General features: G+C 35.0%; 1 protein-coding gene across 4 annotated transcripts in view; it reads right to left on the bottom strand.

The window, feature by feature from the left end:
• Window positions 1-2,455: 2,455 nt before the first annotated feature.
• URI1 (URI1 prefoldin like chaperone) overlaps window positions 2,456-12,297 on the bottom strand; it is a 73,432-nt gene continuing 63,590 nt past the window's right edge. For all 4 annotated transcript variants that reach the window (XM_077978051.1, XM_001085459.5, XM_015123483.3 and 1 more), the window contains 5 exons: window positions 10,564-10,732; window positions 8,840-9,191; window positions 6,956-7,098; window positions 5,946-6,195; window positions 2,456-3,272 (listed from right to left, as the gene is read on the bottom strand). In XM_077978051.1, coding sequence (XP_077834177.1) covers window positions 3,090-3,272; window positions 5,946-6,195; window positions 6,956-7,098; window positions 8,840-9,191; window positions 10,564-10,732 — 1,097 coding nt within the window. In that variant the 3' untranslated portion in view covers window positions 2,456-3,089. The remainder of the gene's footprint in view (window positions 3,273-5,945; window positions 6,196-6,955; window positions 7,099-8,839; window positions 9,192-10,563; window positions 10,733-12,297) is intronic.

Raw genomic sequence — 12,297 nt, 5'->3', positions numbered from 1 at the left:
TTTTGAGGCATGAGAATCGCTTGAACGCAGGAGGCGGAGATCGCAGTAAGCCGAGACTGCACCACTGCACTCTGGGTAACAGTGACAGTCTCAAAAAAAAAAAAAAAAAGGGAAAAAGAAAATACACATTTGCTGTGAGTATAGAATATAGAAGAGTTAAACCAGTAACTAAAAATATTGGTTCTTTATAGTAGGTAGGTGGGGATTTGTGCAAGAGACATAGAAAGGTTAAACAAGAAACTAGAGTATACTATGGGCAGGCGGGAAAGTGATAGAAAGCAGCTGGGAATGGGAATGGGGTGGGAGGAAAGAGGTACGAACAACACTTCTCCATGTATATCCTTTTACAAAGCTCAGACTCTGAGAACCACCTGAGTGTTTCACATATTTTTCACATACTGAAAAAATAAATCATTAAAATCAACCAAGATGTGGAGAGAACCCTCAAACAGTAAAAAATGGACCAAGAGTACAAATCAGTCCACAGATCAGAGAGGGTGGGAAAGAAAAGGACCTAAGGAACTTCTTTGAAAAACTGTTTCTTTACTGATCAAACAAATCCAAACTAAGGAACATCCTCAAAATATCCCACCAGTACTCTTCAAAAATATCAAAGTTATGAAAGACAAACTGAGGAACTGTCTGAGACTGGAGGAAAGACTAAGGAGCAGTAAGTAACAAATAAACACAAGATGGAGTCATAGACAAGATCTGGGGAACAGAAGAACACTAGTTCTTTTTCTAATGGAAAATTTGGTGGAAAAGTTGGTGAAATTCAAGTAAGACCTGTAGTTTAGGTAATGCCATTGCACCAACATAAATTTCCTGATTTGGATAATTATATTATGGTTCTATGTTGCAATACTGAGGGAGGCTGAATGAAATGAGGGTATATGGGAACTCTTGGTACTATTTTGTGCATTTGTTCTGAAGGACTAAAGTTATTATATTTCAAAATAGAAAGTTTAAAAGAGAATCTCTTGGTCTGTTTTATAACGGTTTAAAACAGAACAGGTAAGACCAACTTCATTTTGTCCCAAACTTTAATATAAATAAGTTATAATTTTAAATTACAATTTAATACTTTGTTAGAAGACTGAAGCTATGAAATGGGGCAACACTATTTCATGGTCTCCAGAGCAGAACATGCAAAAATGTGTTATCAAACACTTCTTCTCCTACCGTCTTGTTCTATGAGGGAAAACCTATCTCAAAGATGTAACATAGGCTCAAAATCAAGTTTGTGAACATGAAAAATTATTTAATGACAGGCGTCTTGAAATTACAAATCTGTTAAGAACACCACAATAGTCCTACAGTAAAGTTTGTTTCTGGGAAAAAAAATCTAGCACAGAAAGGCTCGTGAATAGCAATTCCTAACGGGAGCACCTTTGTGTGTGTAATTTCTGCTTTGGTTTTAGTGGGGGTTGGGGCATGAACTGAAAGAAATACTTTTTAACTACAAAATATATGCACAGTTGATCTAAATTTACTAAAGAAGAAATCTACATTTTTAGGTGATCTTTCAAAATCAGTTGTTGGTTTGAATTATCCATTAACTAGTGGGGATTCAAGTTTGCCCCCTTGTCATTAAAATACATATTCATAAAACTTTAAAGTTACACTGCTCTAGTTACAAATAGCTTCTACTTTTCTAGGACATAATTTCACTTTAAAAAGAATTCATTAAAGAAGCTATAAATAACCTTTAAATATTTAGCCATGAATAGAGGGTGGACTGGCATTGATGGCTTATTTTAGTACTAACACAGAATGCTTATTTATTTATTTTTTTGAGACGGAGTCTGGCTCTGTTGCCCAGGCTGGAGTGCAGTGGCCGGATCTCAGCTCACTGCAAGCTCCGCCTCCCGGGTTTACGCCATTCTCCTGGCTCAGCCTCCCGGGTAGCTGGGACTACAGACGCCCGCCACCTCGCCCGGCTAGTTTTTTGTAGTTTTTTTTTTTTCAGCAGAGACGGGGTTTCACCGTGTTAGCCAGGATGGTCTGGATCTCCTGACCTCGTGATCCGCCCGTCTCGGCCTCCCAAAGTGCTGGGATTACAGCTTGAGACACCGCGCCCGGCCCAGAATGCTTTTTAAAAGCTACATTTTAGCATGCATCGAGCTAATGATTAACTTGTAGTGTTATTTGCAATGTTAGAAAAAATTTTATCTTTGAGGAGTTGTGCTCAAATGTGTTATTTCAGTTAGTAGGAAAGTAGCCTTAAAGAATGCAAATGTTGGGAAGATGAAATTGAAAGGAATTTTTATTTAAAACGTTTAAACATCTAGACCTTTCCTTGTCTCCCAAAACATAATCCCAGTGAAACTGCAAAAACTAAGGGAGAAGTGTCTGAGGAACTGAAAGAATTCCAGATCTGTTGTGTGATACATGTAGCACATACATGAATCAAGGACCTATCTGTACTCAATTTTGAATCATAAAGTTCACAACATTTTTGAGACCAAGTTTCATAAAGTTTTTACTGGAAAAAAAAAGTTTTACAAAATATCTTTCCAAAGAAATTTTCCCATAGAGTACAATTAATTCATGTAGCTTTCTTCCTTAAAGATTACAGTATGACATTCAGAGGGGCGAGGTTTCTTGAATAGCCAACTAGCTGCAAAACCTACAAGAGAAGTAGATTTTTTTAAAGTGCCTTTAAAATGTGAAAGCAAGTAATATAATTGTTGAATCTATTTGAAATTTTAAAATTTTCTTTAAAATGGTCCATATGGTATGCACAATATCACAGCTGGCACAAAACTGCCTGTATTTAGTTTGAAACACAAAAACAATGCATATGAACAGTATTCTTTGAAAAGTAATTCAAAATGCTGCCACTGCATCATAAAGGCAAACTTAGACAAGAATGTTGACAGTATTCAGAGAATTAACAAAACAAGCCGAATATTAAAGTATTCAGACAGTTACTTTGATTTTTTCAAATACCAAGGGTAAAAGAACTTGTTGCCAAAGTAACTCAGGATACCTTATTTCAAACTACATGTAACCTATTTTGCTATAGATATTCTAAACAAATAAACAACTAGGTTTTAGGATGTAAATTCTCATTTCCTAGACAGGGCCTAGTTTTTCTGTTGCAATCTGGCAGCTTTAAACTTTGAAACCCTCTTTCCAGTTTCTTCTGATGCTTCCAACAGAACTTCCTTTCGTTCTGGAATAGTGGGTAGTGCAGGATGAGCAATGGCTGGGTGTGGTGTTAAGGAAGGCGATACAAATTCTTTTTCTATAACAGTTCCAGAAAAAGCCTAGAAAACAAAAGTCAGGTTATGGTAACAAAATGCAAGTAAGACACCCACAAAATCTTCCCATTCACTAATTTGACATTTCTTTTCATTAAAAGTATATTCACAAGATTTGTGGCTAGATAACACTACTACATCAAAATACCAATTGTTCAGAGAAACTAACACCATTAAATTTTAATTTCACCACCAAATAGAAGTAATTTTTACAGTATACATGCAAGAAAACAAAATGTAAAATGTAAATTTTATCTGGGAAAAAACAGAAATGGATAAATAAAAGGTCTTCAAACTTTCATACATTCATGTCCACCCCATGCTGTGAAAAATAACATATTAAAATAAAAATGCTATTAGGGTGTCAAACTCCGACTTCTGTACATCAGTTGATGAATGAGCTATCCTATGGTGGCCTTGCACCTGCTAGCCAATAGCTTAGTTTCACCCAGTACTGACATTTCTAACTGAAATCTCTTTGGTGGTGTTTATGCAATTATTTAAATATTTTATTGCATTTTGCCTCAATTTTAAGAGATCAGTGGAAGTTGAAAAATAAAAGTGCTGACACTAGTAGGAATAAGCACAGGTTTCAAAATTTTAAGATAATTAACTCTGACAGAAATCAGAAGTTCCACAAAAAAAGAAAATGACTCAATTTCAACTGGATGTTTGCTGCATTTAATCTGGTCAACTGTATGTTCAACTGGAACAGAATTAAACAATGTGCATAAATTGCTGGAAATATCTGTACATGTTGTTTTATACAAAAATAGGTAAGACCCAAGGAGGTTTTTTTTTTTGTTTTTTTTTTGAGACAGAGTCTCCCTCTGTCACCCAGGCTGGAGTGCAGTGGTGCAATCTCACCTCACTGAAAGTTCCGCCTCCTGGGTTCACGCCATTCTCCTGCCTCAGCCTCCCGAGTAGCTGGCACTACAGGCGCCCACCACCACGCCCGGCTAATTTTTTTCTTTGTATTTTTTAGAAGAGACGGGGTTTCACTGTGTTAGCCAGGATGGTCTCAATCTCCTGATCTCGTGATCCGCCCGCCTCGGCCTCCCACAGTGCTGTGCTGAGATTACAGGCATCAGCCACCACGCCCGGCCAATTTTTTTTTTTTTTTTTTAAAGATTTCTGATATTTAGAACCTCCATCCTTCCCTCTACAAACCAAAATTTGACAGGTGAACTTTAATGTACACTTTGCTTTCCTCTGTCTACCAACTGCTCAAAATTAGTTAAAACAACATTATCACCTGAATAATTTAAAAAGCCACCTTCTTCTACCTTGCCCCACCACTGAAACAAAAACAAAGAAAGCCATCTCTCTCCTACATTATTTCTGGAGTTCAGCTGGTAAAAGCAGCTTAAAGCTTACTTTCCTAAAAACTCCACTTTATCACGATGAGCATAGAGCCTCTTCTCCTTCTTCTATTTAAAATGCTTTTGAAAAAGAGATATTTTAGCATTTAAAAAGATACTGAAAAGGGTATCTTCCAAAGCACTTACCATAATCATGAACTATTTCTTTGATGTTAAAAAATTTATAGCAACTACTATTAAACATTTCCATACAAAATGCAAAACTAGTAAGGGTGAAATAAAAAATAGGTTCCACACTCTAGCTGTACCATGATACACTAAGTCCTTACAAAAAACTAATATTCAAATATTTATCAGCAAAAGTCTATATCCATTACCTGTTTTCTAACAGTATGGAAGACAATTAAATAAGGTAAGATACTTTCCAGGTCACCTAAGATCATTATACTGAGAAGAGGCGAAGAAAACATTCTAGTCATAGGTACTGTCCCTAAATGCTACCAATCTCCACCCCCAATTACCATTTAATACACTGAGTATAATACCATTTAATAAAGGCAATGGAATTTTTATATAAGATTTATATATATGCATGCATCTCATTGTATATACAAACGTGTACATCCATTTGATCCAGGCATGGGTTCCCTAATCTTCCTACTTTTTAAATTGAAAACTTCAAATACTCACCGAAACACAAGAATGAAGAAATTAATAGCCTTATATTTCACAGACATCCTTATTTGGGGATTTCCTAACCTCCCCCGCACCGCCACCAAAAACTGTTAGAGGTGTGGTGGGTGAAAGTGTATTGAGTGTGCACTATTTTTTCTAAGGACATGGCCTACAGCTTTCATCAGATTATAAAACAATTCCATAATCCCCCAAGAGTTAAGTTTCACTGGTACAGGGCAAAATATTAAACTTTAGATAATTATCTGCTATGCATGAATTATTTTTCTTTAACTTAGCCAAGGTATTTAAGAGAGAATAGTGTAATCTGATCCTTACACTATCAGAAAATGACCTACTGGTAATTTATTTAAAATAAACTGCTAAATAATTTCCTAGCTACAAATGTAATACATAATGCCAAGTAAGATATTTTAAATTTCCCATTTTGCTGAAATAGACACAATAATGTGTCTATTAAGACAAGTAATGTGTTTATCAAAAAATAAACTATTTGAGTATCACAATATTTGTACTGTTTGCTTGTGACTGTTAATTTTTTATTAATTAGTATCAAGAAAGTATGAAATCTAGAATTAATTAAATCTTATGACTTTTCAGATCAAATAGCTAAAATTGGCCAAAGATACTATATGAAATAAAGAATTAAAAGACACACACACACCTCAGGTGTTACTGATAAGGGCAAAACTTTCTTTTGATGACTTTCTTGTGGTTCCTCTTCCAAAATGCTCTCACTGGTGTCACTGCAAGTGGCTTCTTCGCAGCTGATACTCCTCAAAACTCCCCGCCTATCGTCAAATTCAGCAGCACTGCTTTCACTGGTGTCACTACACACACTATTCTCTCTACTTCGAGACTTCAGGATGGATTTGCGAGGGACATATTCTCCATTCACAACATCAACAAAGGCTCTGTGATATTCAAAACACATATACATTCACTGCACGTAACTCATAAAACTGAGAATAACCTTTTGAAAATTTCCTTAAATCTACTGTAGAAATTAATCTGAAAATTTTTATTAAAACCTTGTATCTAAAATAGTCACAATCACAATTAATTTTATAGCCTCAAATGACATTTTCATACTATTTTGAAAGATATTATTTATCTGGCCTAATAAAACACAGCATGTTATTTTTAAGCATGTCCTAGGTGGCAATAGCATGGTTTGCCAAAACTCTACATAAAGTTTTAGACCCACATATACATTTAGCAGTTTTCACTATTTAATAAGGGTCATAAAAACAGTACGTATTTTCAAGTGATAGTTTTCTCAACAAACAATTCCAAAAAAAAAAAAAAAAAACTGCAACAGTATAACTTCTACTCTGAAAAGGTAAACTGCATGCCAAGAAACCTACGGACCTAGCCCACTGGAAACAAAAATGCATTTCTGAAGATACAAGATTTTCTGACTAGACCATTTGGAAATGTTTCAAAAGCACTGGTGAAGAGGAGAAAGTGAAAAAAAAATTCCTCCATTCCCACTGCTCTGGACTGGGAAGCTACAGCCACTCAGCCTCAGATTCTAAGCTAACTCCTCAGAACACTTCACATTTCAGTGAGGGTCTTCTGTGTTACAAACAACTTTCTCTGGTAAAGGTTCAGTGGCAGAAAGAGAGACAAACAAGGCCAGCAGACGGCCCTGCAGCTGTGAGCGCCTCCCACCTATAAATGTCAGCAGGTGTCCTGATGGTCGGCAGCTCCTGGGCAGAGTGGCCACTGCCAGTGCTGTTCTTTCGTTTACGTTTGGCTTCTTCTTTCTTTTCACTGAATTTTAAAGTGGTATTCTTCCCAGTATTTATTCGGACCTAAAATTTCAGAGCAAGAAATTAAGAACCTTTTGACAAATTAAATAAAAGTGAAACCCAAACAAATAAACTCTGTAACTAAACAAATAATAGTAAGAGAGGCAGCTGAAATTTTCTGATGCTGAAATGATGTGCATTATCAGATGGAATTTTAAAAAGTCCTTACCTCACAGATCTATGACCTCTAAAGTAAATCTTTAATAACAAATCCTAGTCTTCAGTGTCTTTATTATTGTAGAGAAAGCAAAATACATTTGAACTAAATGCTAGATTTCTTATAAGCTTCATATCACCCGATTCCTTTGATATGTTTTTGGCTTGAATTACGTATTTCAAAAGAAAGAGTATAAACAACAACAAAAAATTCAGTAAGAATATAATCTTTAAGTCATAAAAGTACTATTAAATAGTGCCTATTGAGAATTTTTAAAACATCTCTAACTTTTAGAAATTGAAGGAGTAAAAAAATAAAAACCAACCCTGTTCAGGGTTCACATGGGGTTAACATGTTATTTTTCCTCCCCTAGTCAGCACTTAGACCATACTTTCCACAATAATGCCCACTATTCCCTATAACATTCCTGCAAATAATACTTGTTCTTTCTATCTAAATGAAAACAGGAAAAAAGTAAAAGCCTGGCAAAAGAATCACAAAGCGACCTTTTCTGGCTAATCATCTCAGTCAACTTTTCCCGAAGAATCAGGGGAAGACCCCTTCAGTCTGACATATTAGAATGTAAAAACACATACAATTATTTCACTTCTTATTGGAGCAGGAATAACTCAGGAAGCTAAGAAATATCAAATATGTTTTAAACATATTTCATTAAATAATAATCACACACACTTAAGACTGATACCACAGACCCTTAACTCTGATACAGGCAATTGGGAATATTGTGTAGAAAGGGCACTCACTGAGGCGAAAGAGTTTCTGTTTTATTACCAACCAGATCTATGTCTACTAGGCCTTAAATTTCCCTGAGAAAGACGAATTAGACGAATTCCCAGTGCCTCCTTAGAACAGTACATGGAGCAGAGAGAGGGCAAAGATGGACTTAAGGCAGCCAATCCTTCCTTCAATCGGAGCCAACCTGCTTTGATCTATTTTAAACACTGGGATTCTACAGTAAGTATGGAGGGAACAAAAGGCTTTTCATACTAGAGAAAAGCTTTAAAACTCTGTATTAGAAAATCTCCACAGTCACCCCCAGCTCTAAAATGCCAAAATTCTAAAGTCATGATGATCCACAGATGTTTATATTTACTTTGTCAGAAAAGAAACTAATTTTTACTTTCTCCTACATTTTCCCTTTGTGCTTATGAAGTATTCATTTTATGTCCATAGAAAACAACCTGGCATAATTAAAAATTTAACTAATGCAGTCACTTTCAACATGCTAAGCACACCAAAATATCCACAATATAATTAACTCCAGGATTCTTGAGAAAACTCTCTGAATGAAGGACAGGTGAAGTTACAGTAGTTGCCACTCAAATCTGATCCCCTTCCAGACCCCAAACAATGCATTGTTTCAGAGAACAATGGACCAATACCAGCTAACTAAATTTTTTTTCCCCTTTTTCTTCTTAAATTGGTCAGAACAAGAGGCAAAAGATGATTTTCCTGTCTGGCACTATCTATAATGATAATGACTGTTAATACTACTCTTTTAAAAAATATCATAATGCTTAATGTTCAAATTATATGCAAAATTAGTAAAGTTAAAAGTATACAAACCCTCTTAGGCTCAACAGTATGAGAAAAATATATTGTTGGTATAGAATTATCTCCAACCCCTAAAGCCTCATGGTCATTATCACCATCATGGTCATCAATGTTGTCGTCGTCCTCATCGTCATCATCATCATCACCATCACTGTGGTAAGAACTGGAACCATTTACTGAACAGTTCAACTGACTACTCATTTGAACACTGAATGGTTCTGAACTTGCAACATCCTTATGACAACTGTCCAGAGTATGACAGTCTGTTACTTGATACATTGCATTCACATTTGTGTTATGATCTTCCTTTTCCTCTTCAGAAGATGTCGTATCTTCTCCATTTGCAATCACAATATCAGGCTTACTAGTAAGGGAGAAGAAAATTAACAAGATCAAATAAACATACTAGAATTTTACATTATTTAAATTTCCAGTCAGTTTCCATGGGTAAATACTAAGATCTTGAATAAAGTATTTTTAAAACTAGAATTCTAAGTTCAAAAACAAAAAAATGTTTTGAAGTTAACAAAAAACATTAGTTCCTATGCTGCTTCTATATATTGCAGTTATTCAGACATAAGTAGAATATAGAAGATAATTTTTTTATCTTTGCAAGAAAGATATTGGCCATATGCAATATAAATATAGTACCAATAATAACAAAGTTGTAAGAAATTCAGAGAACATGTCTCTCTACTTAAAGACCAGAAATTGAAACCACATAACCATAATACATACTTATTTTCTACTCCTATACTCAGATTTTACAATGAGCATGTATTAGTGTAATTTTAAAAAATAAAGGATTTATACATATGCACATGAATATACTTACATTTATACACACGAGTGAACACTTATCATACTTGATTCTATAAAAGATTTGAGGACCTTACAAAAATAACAAAATCGAAAATGCAACAGAACTGAAATAACATCATACAAAAATAGAGAATCATGACCAAGAAAAATCACAAGATTCAAAACTGGTTTTTAAAAATGAATAGTATCAGTTAATCAAAAAGACCTAAGAATTTATAGGTGAAATGGTAGGAAAAAGAAACTTGTATGCTTCCTGCCCTATTTTTCACAGAAACTAATTATTGCATATGGTACATCATTTAAGCAAAATAATATAGGAACTTCTCGAGCAGCAGACTTCATTTAGCATTTTAACAATTCTAAGTATGTGCTAATGTGTATTTCAAAGAGCAATTTGGTAAAGTTTCTCATACATATAGCTATCTGACCAGATTACAAATTACCTGCTCCAAAGTTTATAAAAGGAAAGCAAGAATAAACACTTTACTGTATCAAACTTAAATTCAAAGGGTATTTCTGTTTTTCACAACACATTCAAAGATAGAGCACTATCCTGGGTGTAGTATAAAAATACTTCATTTAAAATTGAACATTATATACATTAAATCCAAGATTATTAAAAGTCAACTATCTGGTATAATTATACAAAATAGGCTATAATAAAAAAATGAAGATGTTTATCTTAAGTATTAAAGTACATGCACATGCATGGGAATATGCACAAACACACAATCCTGTAAGAAAATATTCCAAAGAATTAATGTTTATCTTGAGGTGAAAGGATTATTGATAATATATTATGCTTCCCTGCATTTTCTTCAATGAACACATACTATTTTATTAATGAAGAAAGATTAATGAGGAAATGTATACAGAAACAAATTATCTTGGAAAGATAATCTGTCATCAAGTACCTATCAAGTTCACCCAGCAATTCTTCTTGTCTCTCTAGTTCTTCAAGTCGAGCCCACAGTTCTTTATCAGCAAGCAAATCCTTGGATTTCACATCATTTGCAATATCTGCTTCAAAAATATCTGAAGTTTTTGGTTTGGAATGCGGTTTATGAGCAATTCGGTGTTTTGCTATTTAGAAAAAGGGAAAGACATGGCTGTTAATAGCCAACATAAAAAAAGCACAAACCCAGACTTAATGAGACTTTCTTTTGGGGCAAGGGAGACATTGAAACAGAGCAGTCACAATTTTTAAGCCAAACAGGAGAACTCCAAGGATGAATGTCTCTTACAGCCTTGCTACTCAAAGCGTGGTCCATGGACCAGCAGCACTGGTATCCCTGGGGAATACTTCAGAAGTGTAAGCTCTAAGGACACCCCAGACCCACCGAATCAGAATCTGTACTTCAACAAGAGCCCCAGAGAATCTGCATGCACATTAAAGGTTGTGAAGCAGAGCTTCAAAAATGCATATGGAGAAATGGCCACAAAGCACCCTGGTTATAAGGTGAAATGCAACACATAAATGATAAATTTCCATTTACCACCCTTACTCAAGGAAATCTAGTTACTACAGTAACATGCAAAAGCCTTGTCAAAGGACACTTTAAACTCCAGGGCGCTGCCAAGGAATGAATACCCTACAAGGAAACAATAGAGGCTCACCTCTGTAAAGTTCTATTATCATTTTACATATGAACATCTCTACTTTTTAAACTGCTTCATTTTATTTGTAATCTTCATGTGAGGAAAGAAGATGGGTCAAATCTGAACTCTGAGTATCTGTTTTTCATTTTAAAAAATAGATTATTTTGTCTTTGTCTTACAAAGACTTATAAAGTCTTTATTTGCTTTATTAAAGCAAAGTAATGGGAAAGTAATGGGAAAAAGTCTAAGATATGTCCTGTTATGAGATATGGCACTACTAGATGACCTCGAGTCCATCATCTACTCAATTTTGCTGCACTGTTGTATAAATCTGAAAATATCAAAATTATGTTTCATAGCCTTATTCTCTGTAACTATTATTGATAAGACAGTAGTTAACAACTTTATTTCAGACCTGTAGCACTCATAATTTATCACTGGTCACCACAAACAAAAATCTTGTCTTTCTGTTCTTTAACATATATCTCCTTTATTTCACCTTCTAAAGCCACTTCCTGTTACTTGTGACATGGCTTCTTTCAACCACTAAGTTATCTTAAAGAGATCATTACCAAAATGTGAGCATTAAAAGTCAAAACAAATGCTTAGTACATTTGTTTAGGACACTGTACAGTCTTCTACAGTAGCAGATAATAAGCCATCTGTAATACTTTTACAATTTCACTACTGTTAACACTTTACAACTGACGAAGGAGCCACCGGCTTTACAGAAGTAAACCCAAACACATAAGCCATCCTTGGCAAAAGAAATCTACTGGGTGGAGATGGGAACAACCTGCGCAGGGAAAGCCACTGCAGGCACCATAAAAGGAATGGCTGAAATACACCCACATTCATTCATTCTTCCAAAGACAGCACACAAAGCTGCAGTTTCAAAAGGAGAAAAACCAGCAAAAGGTATCTTAGGACTTCACCATGGTCAGAGATCAAATCAGGAGCAAATCCATGTCTAGAATACACATCTTCTGAGTTTTAGAGGTTTGGAGCACTGGAGAACTTTGAGAGAAAAAAGCCATGTAATCCCACCA

Source organism: Macaca mulatta, chromosome 19, assembly GCF_049350105.2.
Source record: "Macaca mulatta isolate MMU2019108-1 chromosome 19, T2T-MMU8v2.0, whole genome shotgun sequence".
Lineage (NCBI taxonomy): Eukaryota > Metazoa > Chordata > Mammalia > Primates > Cercopithecidae > Macaca > Macaca mulatta.
This window is presented reverse-complemented; position numbering and strand designations above follow the sequence as displayed.